At 41.6% G+C, this 16,200-nt stretch overlaps 1 protein-coding gene and 1 pseudogene across 1 annotated transcript in view; one reads left to right on the top strand and one right to left on the bottom strand.

The window, feature by feature from the left end:
* The window catches only part of CFAP61 (cilia and flagella associated protein 61), a 115,635-nt gene that overhangs the window by 79,996 nt on the left and 19,439 nt on the right, over nucleotides 1–16,200 (bottom strand). The window contains exon 7 of the mRNA XM_089896512.1: nucleotides 6,839–6,971. Coding sequence (XP_089752638.1) covers nucleotides 6,839–6,971 — 133 coding nt within the window. The remainder of the gene's footprint in view (nucleotides 1–6,838; nucleotides 6,972–16,200) is intronic.
* Nucleotides 10,950–12,237, top strand: LOC111185054 (3-hydroxyisobutyrate dehydrogenase, mitochondrial pseudogene; annotated as a pseudogene).

The raw sequence follows: 16,200 nt of genomic DNA, 5'->3' as shown, positions 1-16,200 counted from the left end.
TGAATCACCAGAGTTCCAAAATGAGAAGAGAGGGAGAAGGGGGCAGAGAGTTTATTTAAAGAGATAATGGCCAAGAAAATCCCAAATCTGGGGAGAGATATAGATATCCAAGTTCATGAAGCTCATTGGTCACCAAATAAAATCAACTTAATGAGATCCTCTCTCAGCTCGGTGCTTTGTGACCACCTAGAGGGGTGGGATAGGGAGGGTGGGAGGGAGGGAGACGCAAGAGGGAAGAGATATGTGAACATATGTATACGTATAACTGATTCACTTTGTCATAAAGCAGAAACTAACACACCATTGTAAAGCAATTATACTCCAATAAAGATGTTAAAAAAAGAGATCCTCTCAAAGACACATTATAATAAAACTCAAAAATCAAAGACAAGAGGAGAATCTTAAAAGCAGTGGGAGAAAAACATCTTGGGACTTACAAGGTAACCCCCCATAACACTGTCAGCAGATTTCTCAGCAGAAACCTTACAGGCCAAGAGTTAGCAGGGTGATATATTCAAAGCGCTGAGAGAAAAAAACTGCTAACCAAGAATACTTTACTCAGCAAAGCTGTCCTTCAGAAATTAAGGAGAAAGACTTTCCGAGACAGACAAAAGCTGAGGAAATTCATCACGACTAGACCTGCCCCACAAGAAATGCTTGAAGGAGTTCTTCAAGATGAAATGAAAGGATGCTAATTAATAACATGAAAATATATAAAAATATACAACACAATAGTAAAGGTAAGTATATAGTCAAGTTCAGGATATCCTAAAACTTTAATATGGTGAAGCATTAACCATGTAACTCTAATGTAGGTATTAAAGGACAAGAATTTTAATATTTTAATAACTATAGCTACAATAATTTAGTAATGAATATGTAATATAAAAAGAGATAAATTGTGACATTAAAAACATAACAGGGGAAGTAAAAGGGTAAAATTTTTGTGTGCAATTGAAATTAAGTCTTTAGTGTAAAATAGACTGTTATATCCGTAAGATGTTTTATGTAAGCCTCAATGGTAACCACACAGCAAACATCTACAGTAGATTCACAAAAGATAAAGAAAAAGGAATCAAAGCATCTCGTTACAGAAAATCATCAATTCATAAAGGAAGGCAGCAAGAAAGGAATAAAGGAACAAGGGTACTACAAAACAGCCAGAACACAATAAGATGGCATTAGTAAGTCCTTACCTATAATTACTCTAAACGTAAATGAATTTTTATTCTCCAATCAAAATATACAGAGTGGCTAGAGGGATAAAAAGCAAGACCCAACAATACACTGCCTACAAGAGACTCACTTCAGCTTTAAGGACACATATAGGTTCGAAGTGAAGAGATGGAAAAAATATTCCACGCAAGTGGAAACAAAAAGAGAACAGGGGTAGCTATGCTTATACCAGACAAAACCGACTAAGCCAAAAACACTAACAAGAGACAAAGAAGGTTATTATATAATGATAAAGGAGTCAATTCATCAAGAAGATATAACAATCATAAATATATATACAGTCAACACTGGAGCGCCTAAATATATTAAGCAAATACTAACAGGTATAAAGGGAGAAATAGACAACAGTCCAATAATAGCAGGGGACTTCAATACCTTACTTGCAACAATGGATAGACCATCCAGAGGGAAAATGAACAAGAAAATGTTAGACTTGGTTCATACTTTAGATACAATCAACCTAACAGACGTGTACAGAACATCCCTTTCAAGAGCAGCAGAGTACAAATTCTTCTCAAGAACACATGGAACATTTTCCATGATACATCATATGATAGATCACAAAATGAGTCTTAGCAAATTTAAGAAGATTTAAATCATACCAAGTATTTTTCCCAACTACAGTGGTATTAAACTAGAAATCAATAACAGGAGGAAAGCTGAAAAATTCACAGTATGTGGAAATTTTAAAATACACTCCTGAAAGACCAAGAGGTCAAAAAAGAAACAAAAGGGAATCAAAAAATATCTTGAAACAAGCAAAAATGGAAATACAATAAACCAATTTGGGGATGCTGCAAAAGCAGTTCTAAGAGGTAAGTTTATAGTGGTAAATGCCTACACTGAGAAAAAAGAAAGATCTCAATAAACAACCTAACTGTATGCCTCAAAGATCTAGAAAAAGAAGAACAAATTAAGCCCAAAGTTAGCAGAAGGAAGAAAATAACAAAGATCAGAGCAGAAATAAATGAAATAGAGACCAGAAAAAAATAGAAAAACTAAGAGCTGTTTTTTTAAAAGGTAAACAAAATTGACAACCTGTTAGCTAGACTAAGAAAAAGAGAGAAGACTGAAATAAAATCAGAAAGGAAAGAGTAGACATTACAACTGATGCCATAAATACAAAGGGTAAAAGGTTACTAAGAAAAATTATATACCCAAAAATTGGATAACCTAGAAGAAACAGATAAATTCCTAGAAATAGACAAGCTACCTAGACCGAATTATGAAGAAATAGAAAATATCGACAGACAAATAACAAGTAAGGAGATTGAATCAGTAATCAAAACCTTCCCAATAAAGAAAAGCCCAGGATCAGAGGGTTTCACTGGTGAATTCTAGCGAACATTTAAGGAAGAATTAATGCCAATCCTTCTTGAACTCCTCCAGAAAATTAAGGAGGAGGGATCATTCCTATCTCATTTTATAAGGCAAGCATTACCCTGATATCAAAGCCAAATAAGAACATTACAAGAAAAGAAAACTACAGATAAATATCCCTGATAAATGCAGATGCAAAAATTCTCAACAAAATATTGATATTAGCAAACTGAATTCAACAGCACATTAAAAGGATCATACACCATGATCAAGCAGTACTTATCCCTGGGATGCAAGGAGGTTCGATACATGCAAATCAATAAATGTGATACACCACATTAATAGAGTGAAAGATTAAAATCATATGATCATCTCAATAGATGTAGAAAAAGCATTTGACAAAATATAACATCCTTTCATCATTAAAATGCTCAACAAATTGGGTATAGAAGAAACATACTTCAACATAACAAAGGCCAATAATAACAAACCCACAGCTATCATCATGCTCAATGGTTCAAGATTGAAAGCTTTTCCTCCAATCAGGAACAAGACGAGGGTGCTCAGTCTCGCATTCCTCTTCACCAAAGTAATAGAATCCTAGCCAGAGAAATCAGGCAAGGAAAAGAAATAAACTGCATCCAAATCAGAAAGGAACATGCAAAATTGTCTTTGTTCGTAGATGATATGATCTTACATACAGAAAATCCTAGAGACTCTACCTAAACACTGTTAAAACTAATCAACAAATTCAGTAAGGTTGTAGGACGCAAAATCAACACACAGAAATCAGTTGCACTTCTATACACTAGAAATACAATCTCTGAAAAAGAAATACCGAAAACAGTCCCATTCACAATAGCATCAAAAACAATAAAATACCTAGGAATAAATTTAACTAAGGAGATGAAAGATCTGTACACTGAAAACTACAAGACTTTGATGAAAGAAAATGAAGAAGACAGAAATAGAAAAATACCCTGTGTTCATGGACCAGAAGAATTATATGCTGTCAAAATGTCCATACTGCTCAAAGCCATCCATAGATTCAATTAATCCCTATCAAAATTCCAAAGGCATTTTCATGGAAACAGAAAAAAAAATCATAAAATTTGTATGGAACAACAAAAGGCCCCCAAAAGCCAAAGCAACATTGAGAAAGAAAAACAAAGCCAGAGGTATCACACTTCTGATTTCAAGCAATATTACAAAGCTATGGTAATCAAAACAGTACATGGGGGCTTCCCTGGTGACTCAGTGGTTGAGAATCCACCTGCCAATGCAGGGGACACGGGTTCGATCCCTGGTCTGGGAAGATCCCACATACCGCGGAGCAACTAAGCCCATGAGCCACAGCTACTGAGCCTGCGCTCTAGAGCCCACGAGCCACAACTTCTGAGCCCACGTGCCACAATTACTGAAGCCCATGTGCCTAGAACCCATGCTCCGCAACAAGAGAAGCCACCACAATGAGAAGCCTGCACACTGCAATGAAGAGTAGCCCCTGCTCACCAAAACTAGAGAAAGCCCGCACGCAGCAATGAAGACCCAACACAGCCAAAAATAAATAAATTAAAAATAAATTTAAAAAAAGTACACTACTGGCATAACAGACACATAGACCAATGTAACAGAATAGAGAGTCCAGAAATAAACTCCCACATTTACAGTCAACTAAAATTTGACAAGGGAGCCAAGAAGACTCAATGGAGAAAGGGTAGTCTCTTCAATAAATGGTGCTGGGAAGACGAGATAATTATACGGTGAAGAATGAAATTGTACCCTTATCTTATGCCACTGACAAAAATGAACTGGAAATGGATTAAATACTTAAACATAAGGCCTGAAACTATAAAAGTCCTAGAAGAAAACATAGGGGAAAGCTTCTTGACATTAGTCTTGGCAACAATTTTTTTGATATAACACCGAAAGCACAAGCAACAAAAGCAAAAATTAGTGAGACTATATCAAACAAAAAAACTTCTACACAGCAAAAGACACAACAAAATGAAAAGGCAACCTACAGAATGGGAGAAAATATTTGCAAATCATATATCTGATAAGAGGTTAATATCCAAAATATACAAAGAACCCATACAGCTCAATAGCAAAAAACCACACAACCCAATTTTAAAATGGGCAGAGGAACTAAATAGACATTTTTCTAAGAAGACATCCAAATGGCCAACAGGTACATGAAAAGATGGTCAATATCACTAATCATCAGGGACATGCAAATCAAAATCACAATAAGATTATCACCTCACACCTGTTAGAATGGCCACCATCAAAAGACAAGAAATGGGGCCTCCCTGGTGGTTCAGTGGTTAAGACTCTGAGCTCCCAATGCAGGGGGCGCAGGTTCTATCCCTGGTTGGGGAACTAAGATCCCACGTGGTGCACAGTGCGGCCAAAAAAAAAAAAAAAAAAAAAACCCACCAAAGACAAGAGATAACAAGTGTTAGCAAGGATGCAGGGGACTCTTGTGCACTGTTGGTGGGGATGTAAAGTAGTGCAGACACTATGGAAAACAACATGGAGGGTCCTCAAAAAATTGAAAATAGAACTACTATATGATTCAGCAATTCCACTTCTGGGTATATATCCAAAGGAAATGAAAACAGGGTATTGAAAAGATCTCTGCACTCCCATGTTTACTGCAGTATTATACACAATAGGCAAGATATGGAAACAACCTAAGTGGCCATCAACAGATGAACGGATAAAGAAGATGTGGTATGTATGTATGTATGTACATATGTATGTATACATATATATGTGTGCATATATTTAATGGATATTATTCAGCCATGAGAAAGAAGGAAATCCTGCCATTTGTGACAACAAGGATGGACCCTGAGGATATTATATTAAGTGAAATAGGTCAGACAGAGAAAAACAAATACTGTATGATACTGCTTTTATGTGGAATCTAAAAGGGTTGAACTCAGAGAAACAGAGAGTTGAATGGTGGCTATGAGGGGTTAGGTGTGGGGCAAAGGGGAGGTGTTGATTAAAGGATACAAATTTCCAGTTATAAGATGAATACATTCTGGGGATCTAATGTACAGCGTGTTGATTATAGCTAATAATACTCTATGATATACATGGAAGTTGTTAAGATAGTAGACTTTAAATGTTTTCACCACAAAAGAAAATGGTAATTATGTGACATGATGGAGATGTTAGCTAATGCTATGGTGGTGATCATTTTGCAATATATAAGTATGTCAAACTAACGCATTGTACACCTTAATCTTATACAATGTTATATGTCAATTATATCTCAATAAAGCTGGAAAATAAATAAATAAAGGCCTTCTCCAAAAAACAAAGACCTGACAAAACTGAATAGGTACAGTTGCATCATTAAAAGCCCTTATTTGGGTCTGTATGAATCATTTTAATTATCAGTAGTTTTTGTTTCATCGTGTAAGACATGGTTTTTCAAAATGGTGCTGCTGGGCCCAAATATTTCCTGACCCTTCCTTCTGTCAGCAGCCTGGAGCTAAAGGTCAAATGACAATATTTGAAAGCAAGTCCTTAAAAGACCATGCAGAAAACTAAATATGAAAGAATAAAAATGTAGCTGAAATGTAGAACAAACAGCTATCATGGACTAGTATATCAGAATCTAATTTTCAGGGCCAGTTCTTACCTTAAGAAACTAATGCCCATGTATATTTAAATTAATCCTGTTCTTCACCTGATGTGTTTTCCATCATGTAGATAAATGTTTTACCACCTGGGCTGCACATTGGAATTATTTGGGGAGCTTTTTAAATATACTGATGTGCTCTACCCCAAAAGATTGCTTTCATTGGTCTCAGTGCATCCTGGCATCAGAAATTTTTTCTGAGATAGAATTCACCTACTGAAACCAAGGCTAACCATCAGTTAAATCCATCACACCTGGAGCCCACCGTCATGATCAAGCTCGCTTTAACTGTTGCTACCAAAGACTGGCATATCCTCCAAGGGGCACATAGCCCAAACGATAAGATGTTTGCCCGAGTTGTTTTCCAGGAACTTGGAGTCAGCTGCATCTAGTTCGAGCTGGAGCCTGTTAAGACTGGGCATCTGGAAGGACCTTGTAAGACCTGAAAACCTAAAGTGGGAACCCTGGGGAGGTCGGTGATGGCACAGCTGGGAGGAGGGCCGGGTACACCACCTAGAAGGAGGAAGGGAGGCAGCTCCCGGGATGCTCAGCAAACCAGGACCAGGGCTGCTCACTTCTGTCATCCCTCTCCCTCAGCGGGCCCCCAGGTGGTTTATCACGCACCTCACACACGACGGCATGATTCTCTTCATCTTGGGCCTCTATGAGTTCAGCCAGGAAGTATTCGCCATAAGTCTCCTTCAGGATGGTGTCATGGTGCAGGAATATTGGCACGAGGTTGTCGTGATCTTCCACCCTGTTTACCGGAAAGGCTTAAATTCAGTGCTGGTTCCTCTGCTTCCTCCTGCCACCCTGTTCTAAATGCCAGGGATAGAGCAACACGCCCACGAAATGAACTTACATTCTAATGGGGGGAACAGACAACAAAAATGTAACACACAAATCACCTGGAACATTTCAAAGAGTGGTAAGTTGCTTTGGGATGGAGAGTGATGGGGTCAGGGAGTGACACTTGAGTGAGACCTGAGTGGAGACGGGGAGGAAGCTGTGTCAAGAATTGGAGGTGGGATGTCCCAGGCAGAGGGGACACGCTCAGCCCTGCTGGGCGTGGACTGCAGGGCAGCATCGCTCACGAGCCAAAGGACAGCAAGGTGGGCACAGCACCTCCCAAAAGTGCTCCAAGGAGCACTGCTTCTATGATATTGCTCCCAGCAGCCCTTCCTCCCCTTAGAAGAAACCCACTGTCTAAAAACACTTTTCTGCTATAGTGTCCCTCATGGATCGTCACAGTTATAAAGACTCTGGGAATTACTAAGGTAAAGAATATTTAAGCTTGTTTATGCATTCCTCCCAACAGGCCCATGGTACCCTTTACTCCTAAAACGTCTCTCTACTTCCATGGAGGGGGAGATGCTGGCTTGAAGGTAACGAAGCCCTGCTCACTATCTTGGGCACGTCTACCTCAAGCCTCCTTCTCAGGACCTCTACCGTGACCTCAACCACCAGTGTGGGTGGGGAGAGGAGGACCCAAGAACCAGGTTTACAGCAGCATGAGGATGCTGGTCCTTGGTCTCCATTTTGCTGCCATATTCCACATTCCTTTCTTCTTTTTAGCAGATTCGTGATTAAGTCTACTCTATTTTACCTGTCTGGAATGTTCTTATACATTTTCCTGGTCCTTTTCTTTTAAAATGTTCCATGTTCATATTATATTTTTCTAGTGTAACTGATTTGGCTACTACCTTTATCCTCCCTCCCCCTTATTTCATTACTCTGACATCTTCATCATCCCACTTTATCTTCCAATATGTTCCCTTTGATGTTAATAGCAGCTCCATCTAATGAGTGACAAAGACTCCGTAACCAGACCCTAGCCTAGTACACCCTGAGTCTCTTTTCCACTAGGCCTGAAAAGACATGAACAAACACTAACAGTTCCTAACAGCTCAAGGCCACATCCCTAGAAGGACCTGAGACCCCCTTAAAGTGCCTGCCTGAGAAAGCTCAGGGCTGCCAGAAGTTCCTGTTTGTTCCAGCGACATCTGAGGATAAGGCCCCATCTCCCAGCCTCTTTGGGAGGGCAGGAGCCTAATTTCCATCAGGGCTAGTGAGTGACTCAGATGGGTCTCACAGGGACCAACCCTGCCTTCCCATTTTTTGTAATTTGTCACTTCCCTGACTCTACTGAGACCCTGCTCACTCCCCACCCAGATCCCTCATTTTCTCTTTATTTTATTTAATTTTATTTATTTATTAATGTTTTATTTTCCCTCCTTTTCTCTTCAAAAGGCCCAGTCACCGTGGAGCAACTAAGCCCGTGAGCCACAACTACTGAGCCCGCATGCCACAACTACTGAAGACCGCGCACCACAACTACTGAAGCCCGCACGCTGCAACAAAGAGTAGCCCCCACTCGACGCAACTAGAGAAAGCCAGCGTGCAGCAATGAAGATCCTATGCAGCCAAAAATACATAAATTAAAATTAAAAAGAAAAAAAGGCCCAGTCACCTCTGTACAAATCAGAGTTCAGTCCACCCTGGATGTTTCCCCCTATCGCAACGGTTATTACGGATTAAAATCTGTCCTTACCAGCATCCGGCTTTGTCGACCTTTGACATCTGCACACCCTGGAGCCCACAGCCCAGGGGCAACAGTGACAGCCAACGTGGATGGGGCCCTACCGCACGCACTGACAGTGCTGGGGTGCCGTCGCTCGGCCTGTTTGCAGGTGCGGACGTGTGGCCCAAGGGGGCGCCTCTGGGGAGTGACCCCCGCTCCACGCTGGCAACTCCCAGCCCTCTAATGAGCCTCTGCCTCTCCTGGTTGAGAAAGTGGCCCGGTCCGCTCGCTGCTGAGCCTTGGCGTCTCACCTGCACAAGGGCAGGTACGAGGAGAGCGGGAGGGTACAGTGTGGGGACGCCCTCAAGGTCACTCTCGGGCAGGCAGTCGGCCCCCGGCAGCATCTGCTGTGGGAAACTTCACAGTCCCCCCACCATCTGATATGCCCCGAAACCCCCATCAGCTACCTCCACCTGAGAGCCCCGGACCTCAGCTGGAAGGGCCGAGAAGGCCCCAGTGCATTCCGGAAACCCCTCACTTCCCCGCAAAACCACCCGCAAAAAGGTGCTGCTAATGGAGATGGCTTTTCTCTGTAAAAAGAGTCCTGGACGATATTGGTTAAGAAAAAACAAAACAAGAAGATTCTAGGAGAGAACAGCCAACAAATCCACTTTCAAATATCCTGCCAAAAAATAAAGTCCACATCAGTATTTATTAACAGAGATAATTATTTTAAATTATGTGAAAGTAATTCAATATCCTAATCTTCTTAAGTGGATCAAGACAGCTATCACTGTGTACCATGGGCTTTTATCTATATGATGGACACAAAAATACTACTTTGTGGTATAAAAATCAGGAATAAAGGTTCAGAGAGACCCGGGGCCGTAAGCCTAAACATGAGCCCTCGGCAGCCCGTGAACAAAGTGATCCATAATCACACCTCAACACTTATTCTTCTGGGAATAAGAAGAAAACATCCAAATCATGGAGCTCTGAAGAGTCTCTCCCTTCAGCCCTTCCCCAAAATGGATAAAGAGGAACTTGTTCTAAGAAACGCATCCCTTGGGGTAATCGATGATTTATGATCTTGCATCAGCCCCGGTGCTAATGATGAAGTATGACATCAGCCTCGCAGAGTCTCAAATGGCATATGACAAAGTCCAGCCCCATGGAAACAGACACCCTGGCTACTGAAAACAATTCATTCACTAAAATGTTTAAATTTGAGCACTGCCTGCCGCTCGGATAGGAGAGCCACAGCTTCCTGTGGAGCCGCCGGGCACAGCAGGGCCACGTGCCCAGCACTTCCATGACCCCCCGAGTTTAGGTGGTGATGATTATGAAGGTTAGGGTTGACCAACACAAAGTACAATGAGGTTGACACCGCTGAATAAGGATCAGCCTTCCTTTGGAGCTTCCAGCCACCACGTGCTTGGAGAAGGGGACCACGTGCGTGTTAATGTAATTGATTATAGACTATTTTACTTTAACCTGTTTGGAGGAAACAAGAGGTCCATCCCATAGAAACGGGTTTGATCATCCAGGCCCTTAAATGTCCACTAAACCCTGAAAAACATGCTAGTGAAAATGGGGCGGGATCCAAAGCTGAAGAAAATCAACAGCCTCTCAGGACACCTCACTTGGGGCTTGGGTGTCCTGTAAACCCAGGAGAAGGCAAGGTGAAGGATGACAGGGCCCTGGTGGCTGTCGCTGTCTTCCTCAGAGGTGGGGAGAAGGGAGAACAAACTCACTCACCACTTCCACTACGTCAGTGAACGGGGCTTTCAAGGAGCAGCGCAATGCCAGACCCCAGGGCACTTGCCCAGCCGGCTGGCACTGTCCCGTGGTGGCAGGTGGACCTCTCAGCATCCGGACCACTCTTCTGTAGCATCACAAGCCTAGAGGAGAACCTACAGGTGGCTTCCCTGGATGCAGGAGGTGTGCATTGTTTCCTTGCCAGCAAAGAAACCACTGCGAACTCACAGATGGTAAGTTCCTGCTTAGGGGCCGTAAGGACGGCCGCAGCCCATCTTTGCGTTCAGAATACTGGCATGGCCTCCTCTCTCCTGTCTGATGGCAACTTCCACAACCAGAGAGGATCCGAATTTCATTAGCTAGACTTAAAAATGTACCATTGGAAAAGTGATTCTGATATTTAAATGCCATAAATATTGTATTTATTTAAGCCTGAGAGAGTGTGTATATATGTGTGCATGTTCTTTAAGAAATCAATGAATAGCTGCAGCCGATCCCACCCGCTGCACTGTGCACCCTAGCAGTCAGTGGGTGAGCTGGGAGCCGCAGAAGTCACCATGGGGAGGCGGGGTGGGGGCAGCATGGCAGCCTCGTTATGGCTCCGTGGAGCCGCCAGCAGCAACCAGCAGTGGCCAGCCTTGCAGCAGTGTGTTCTAGGTCAGTGGCTTCTAAGACTCAAGTTGGATTCACTGGAGTAGGCAACATGGGGAATCCAATAGCAAAAAATCTCATGAAACATGGCTATCCACTCATTATTTATGATGTGTTCCCTGATGCATGCGAAGAGTTTCTAGATGCACGTGAACAGGTAGTGTCTTCCCCAGCAGATGTAGCTGAAAAAGCTGACAGAATTATCACAGTGTTGCCCACCAGCATCAATGCGATAGAAGCTTATTCTGGAGCAAATGGAATTCTAAAGAAAGTGAAGAAAGGCTCACTGTTAATAGATTCCAGCACTATTGATCCTATGGTTTTGAAAGAATTGGCCAAAGAAGTTGAGAAAATGGGAGCAGTTTTCATGGATGCCCGTTTCTGGTGGTGTGGGAGCTGCTCGGTCTGCGAACCTCACGTTTATGGTGGGAGGAGTCGCAGACGAATTTGCTGCTGCTGCCCAACAGCTGCTGGGATGCGTGGGCTCCAATGCGGCATGTTGTGGAGCTGCTGGGAGTGGGCAGGCTGCAAAGATCTGCAACAACTTGCCGTTAGCTTAGTATGACCGGAACTGCTGAAGCTATGAATCTGGGAATCAGGTTGGGGCTTGACCCAAAACTCCTGGCTAAAATCTTAAATATGAGCTCAGGACGATGTTGGTCAAGTGACACTTATAATCCTGTACCTGGGGTGACGGATGGAGTTCCCTCGGCTGATAACTATTAGGGTGGATTCGGAACAACACTCATGGCTAAGGATCTGGGATTAACACAAGACTCTGCTACCAGCACGAACAGCTCAATCCTTCTGGGCACTCAGGCCCATCAGATCTACAGGATGATATGTGTGAAGGGCTACTCCAAAAAAGACTTCTCATCCGTGTTCCAGTTTCTACGAGAGGAGGAGACGTTCTGAGTTTGCCCTTTGGCTATGGATGCTGTTGGAAACCACACTCTATCTTGGAGCCCCTTATAGCTCACTCTACAAGTAAATGGGCTTAATCAAAGGTCACCTGTCTGCTTTTGATTGTCTAGGTCACAGTAAACCCTGGGATTTTTCACCCATATTTATTTAACTGCTTATTCTTTTTATCTATTTAGCAAGGACATATTATCTGAATTGTGTTTTTTTCTGCAAGCCACTGATGGTCTTTGCTAGCTAGCTGATTGACCTTTTCCAAAAGTCTGATTCCTGAGCACTGTCAGCTAAAACGCTGCCTACTCCAATCAGGATATTATTTACTCCACTTTACAAATAAAAGCAAATTTTTTTTCCACAGGATAAAACCTATCTTGGAGGAAAGAAAAGAAATCGGTGTGAGGAAGGGAGTTAGAGAAAGGGGAAGTATAGTGAATTACTCCCTGTGTCCCTCAGAAAGTTTGTCCTGTTAACCCAGTGGTGGTATTCTTGCATTCTGAGGTTACCGGTTCATTTTCCAGGAGTTGATAAGGCGAGAACTCCTTGCTGCATGCTATGTAACATAATTTTTGACTTCAAAAGAATAACATCTTTAGAACTGTTTCAGAGCCAACGATGATATGTGCTTTACATAATTATTATATTATCCTAAATATAACCATATTATTTTGAATTCAAATAAATTTCTATGTTGATAAAAAAAAGAAATCAATGAATAAAGAAAAATTCAGAGAATCCAGTTTAGTGGTAGCGCTAAAAAATGCAATGTATTTGGCTTAAACCAACCCTTACCACGAACAGTCTCAACTTAGGGTTGGAGAACCTACAGTGGGCGCCAGCTAAGCAACTAGATTTTTCTTTTTATTCAGCTGTGTAAAACAAAGCACCTTTTTCTTTCCAAGATCTCTTGTGACCTCTAGTGGTCTTCTTTAGGAGAATCCAATCCATCATTTCTAAACCGTATATTCCATTCAAAACTTTAACATGGGTCTTGGAGCCATTTAGCTTCTACTCATTGGAAAATGTCATGATTTTACAAGTTATGGAGGACTTCGGAATGAAGTGCTTCAAAGCACATTCAGGGCCAGTTAGAGGCCCCTGCACTTACACCACTGGGATCTGATCCAAAAGTCTGTGTTGGCACACCATAGTTCCAGTTGGATTGTGAACCAAATTCTATTTGCTGGGTTACTTACCAGGACTCAAGAAGACTAGTGGTGAAATTCCTAACTGCCCTACAACTTCTTTCGAATGCTTTAGGATATTTATCACTTAAGCACCAGAATGTTCATTTACATGAAATTGCTCAGAAGTCAAGCTTAAGTGGATTCCTAATAACTGTGAGACGATCACACGCTTAATAAAAATAACTGCTTTAAAAGGTGAGAAGTTAGCATTTAAACAACACCACATCTTACATTTTAAAGTCCTAAATTGACCTAACATCCTAAATGTTGACCTAACTTAATTTTTATTATTAGCAAAGAAGTAGTACTATATAAAGGAAACTTTAAATTACTTTACAACACTGACTGACAGCACACAATCCTTTCCTTAGTGAGTCCTCTCCTATCCCTGTGAGGACTTGAAAAAGGTAGGTTCCCCCCAGAAAGGCCATTCCAATAGCTTCTAAATCTGAGAACATCTCAAATCCACCACCAATGACTAATCAAGCCCATTACAGATTATAAAGATGTGTCTAGAAGCAGCTATGCTTTACTTCATATATTATGCAAAATACAGAACAGGAACTTCAGTAATTTGTGTCTAAGAAGAGGGGCACATTACAGCACAATTTTCCACATGGGTAAATCAAAGAAACGGGACTGGGGATTACAGCGTTAATTCGCTGGCTCTGAATGCATTGCTAGGTAAATGGCAGAAGGATAATTACATCCCCAAACTCTTCACTGGTTTAGTGTCTTAAGAACTGTGTTCTTCACCATTAATTATCAGTGCAAGTAACAACTGATGAAACAGATGTTGAGAAATAAATGCGGGGGAAACAAGAGAAATGAGACAGCCTAAGTGGATGCATGGCCACGCCCACCTGACTCTGAAGTGTCCTTTTTTCCTGTATCCTTAAGGAGGGAGATCATCCGCATAAGTACATTTTCCAGATACCTGAAGTCCTACACCTGTTAAGTATCAAAAGTCTAATATGAACGCTGTGGACAGAGGGCCTCTTAAAATGTGTTACACTTCCCCTTCTGCAAGCAAAAGCATCAACTCTTATAATGTCAGTTATCTCTGTATTTCACTACTATATACTAAAAAGTTCTCTTTTTCTAAACATTCCTTCCTCATTACAAAGTATCCTCTGTCATCTCTTTGCCACCAGCACTATGTTCCTCTTGTGAATTGCTTCTTGCAGATTTTCTGGACCAGCAGGACATTTCACCCTCAGAGGCTGAATAAGCATGACCTCAGGGAAAGGAATTGTGAGGTTTAGTTCAGGCCAGGACAGCCTGTCCACATGAAGGTTAGCACTCATAACACTCAAGTTTTCAAGGGTAGAGGAAGAAAGGAAGGAGGGGGTGGGAAGGAGGGAACTGGGAGACCAGCTTATAACCACCAGTTACCACGTGCTTCTAGGAGCCAGCACTGGGCGAGGCACACTCTACACCTGACTTCTCCAGTGCCTTACATCCTTGAAATGACAAGTGGGGATCTGTGAGTAAGTTAGCAAAGATGTCACTTACTTTTTAAAAAGTGAAAGAAATAGGTGATTTTTCCCCCTGTGACTCATTTATTTTGTAACTGGAAGTTTTTACCTCTTAATCTCCCTCACCTATTCCACTCATGCCCCTACGCCAGAAATAGGGGATTTTGAGATAGGCTGCCTCCGCATATGTCAGTTTCAGTGTTAGATTTATATATAATTTTCTATTACAATCATGTCTTGCTGAATATCTATGTCGAAAGTATATAAGCTTTAAAATGCCTCAAGAAAATGACAATTCCCATGACCCAAAGTTTGTATACTGCCTACACTTTAAGAAAATTCAGAGCTTCCAGGTTGGTGAACACGTGGAAGTTTGGGGAGAGTGGTGAGCCTGGAGGGGGCACGGAGGTTCTGAGCCCCTTCCCCACACCTTGCCCTGCGCACCTCTTCCATCTGACTGTTCCTAAGTTATATCCTTTTATAATAAACTGGTGACCTAGTAAGTGAAAAAAAAAACAAAAAAGACCTGGAAATGTGCCTACCTCAACTGTAACCATTCCCCTCTACCCTCCACCAAAGAACTGTCTGCTTTGCATGCACATGTTTAATCATCCATCTGGATCATTTCTAAACTGGAAATTATTTTAAATGCAACTATTTTCTACACTTAAAAAGGAACCTGTAAAATCACACTGAAACCCACAAGTATTTGGATAAATGCAAATTAAAACAACAAATTACTATTGTATTGGAGACAGTTTTTTTTGTTTGTTTTTTTGCGGTACGCGGGCCTCTCACTGTTATGGCCTCTCCCGTTGTGGAGTACAGGCTACGGATGCGCAGGCTCAGCGGCCGTGGCTCACGGGCCTAGCCGCTCTGCAGCATGTGTGATCTTTGCCGGACCGGGGCACGAACCCGTGTCCCCTGCATCGGCAGGCGGACTCTCAACCACTGCGCCACCAGGGAAGCCCTGGAGACAGTTTTAATAACTGAAACATCCAGCATAAATGAAGGTGCAAGAAAATGAGACTCTATTGGTTAGGATATAAATTGACATGATTATTTTGGTTGAATAATTTGGTAGTATCTATTTTTAAATGTTAGTGTTTAATGCAACCTTACCCAGAAATTCCACTTGTAGGTATCTATACTACAGAGAAAAATAGCATGAATGCTTAAAAATATATGTACAAGGCTGTTTACCACAGCATTTCTTGTTATAGAAAAAAAAAGAGGACAAATTTCCATAAATAAGGAATACTTAAATGAATTATAGTAGAACCACACGATGAAATACCACACAGCCATGAAAAAGAACAAAATTGATCTGGAAGGTGGATGAGCTGGTACCTTAAGTGGAAAATACAATTAACAGAACATATTATCATGACTATAGACATATATGTGCATATATATATAGAGAGAGAGAGAGACAGAGAGAGAGAGAGAGAGAGAGGGAGAGAGAGAGAGGGA

This window comes from Delphinapterus leucas, chromosome 15 (genome assembly GCF_059928025.1).
Source record: "Delphinapterus leucas isolate spDelLeu-1000000601 "Yukka" chromosome 15, BTC_Dleu_Yukka2, whole genome shotgun sequence".
Taxonomy (NCBI): Eukaryota; Metazoa; Chordata; class Mammalia; order Artiodactyla; family Monodontidae; genus Delphinapterus; species Delphinapterus leucas.
This window is presented reverse-complemented; position numbering and strand designations above follow the sequence as displayed.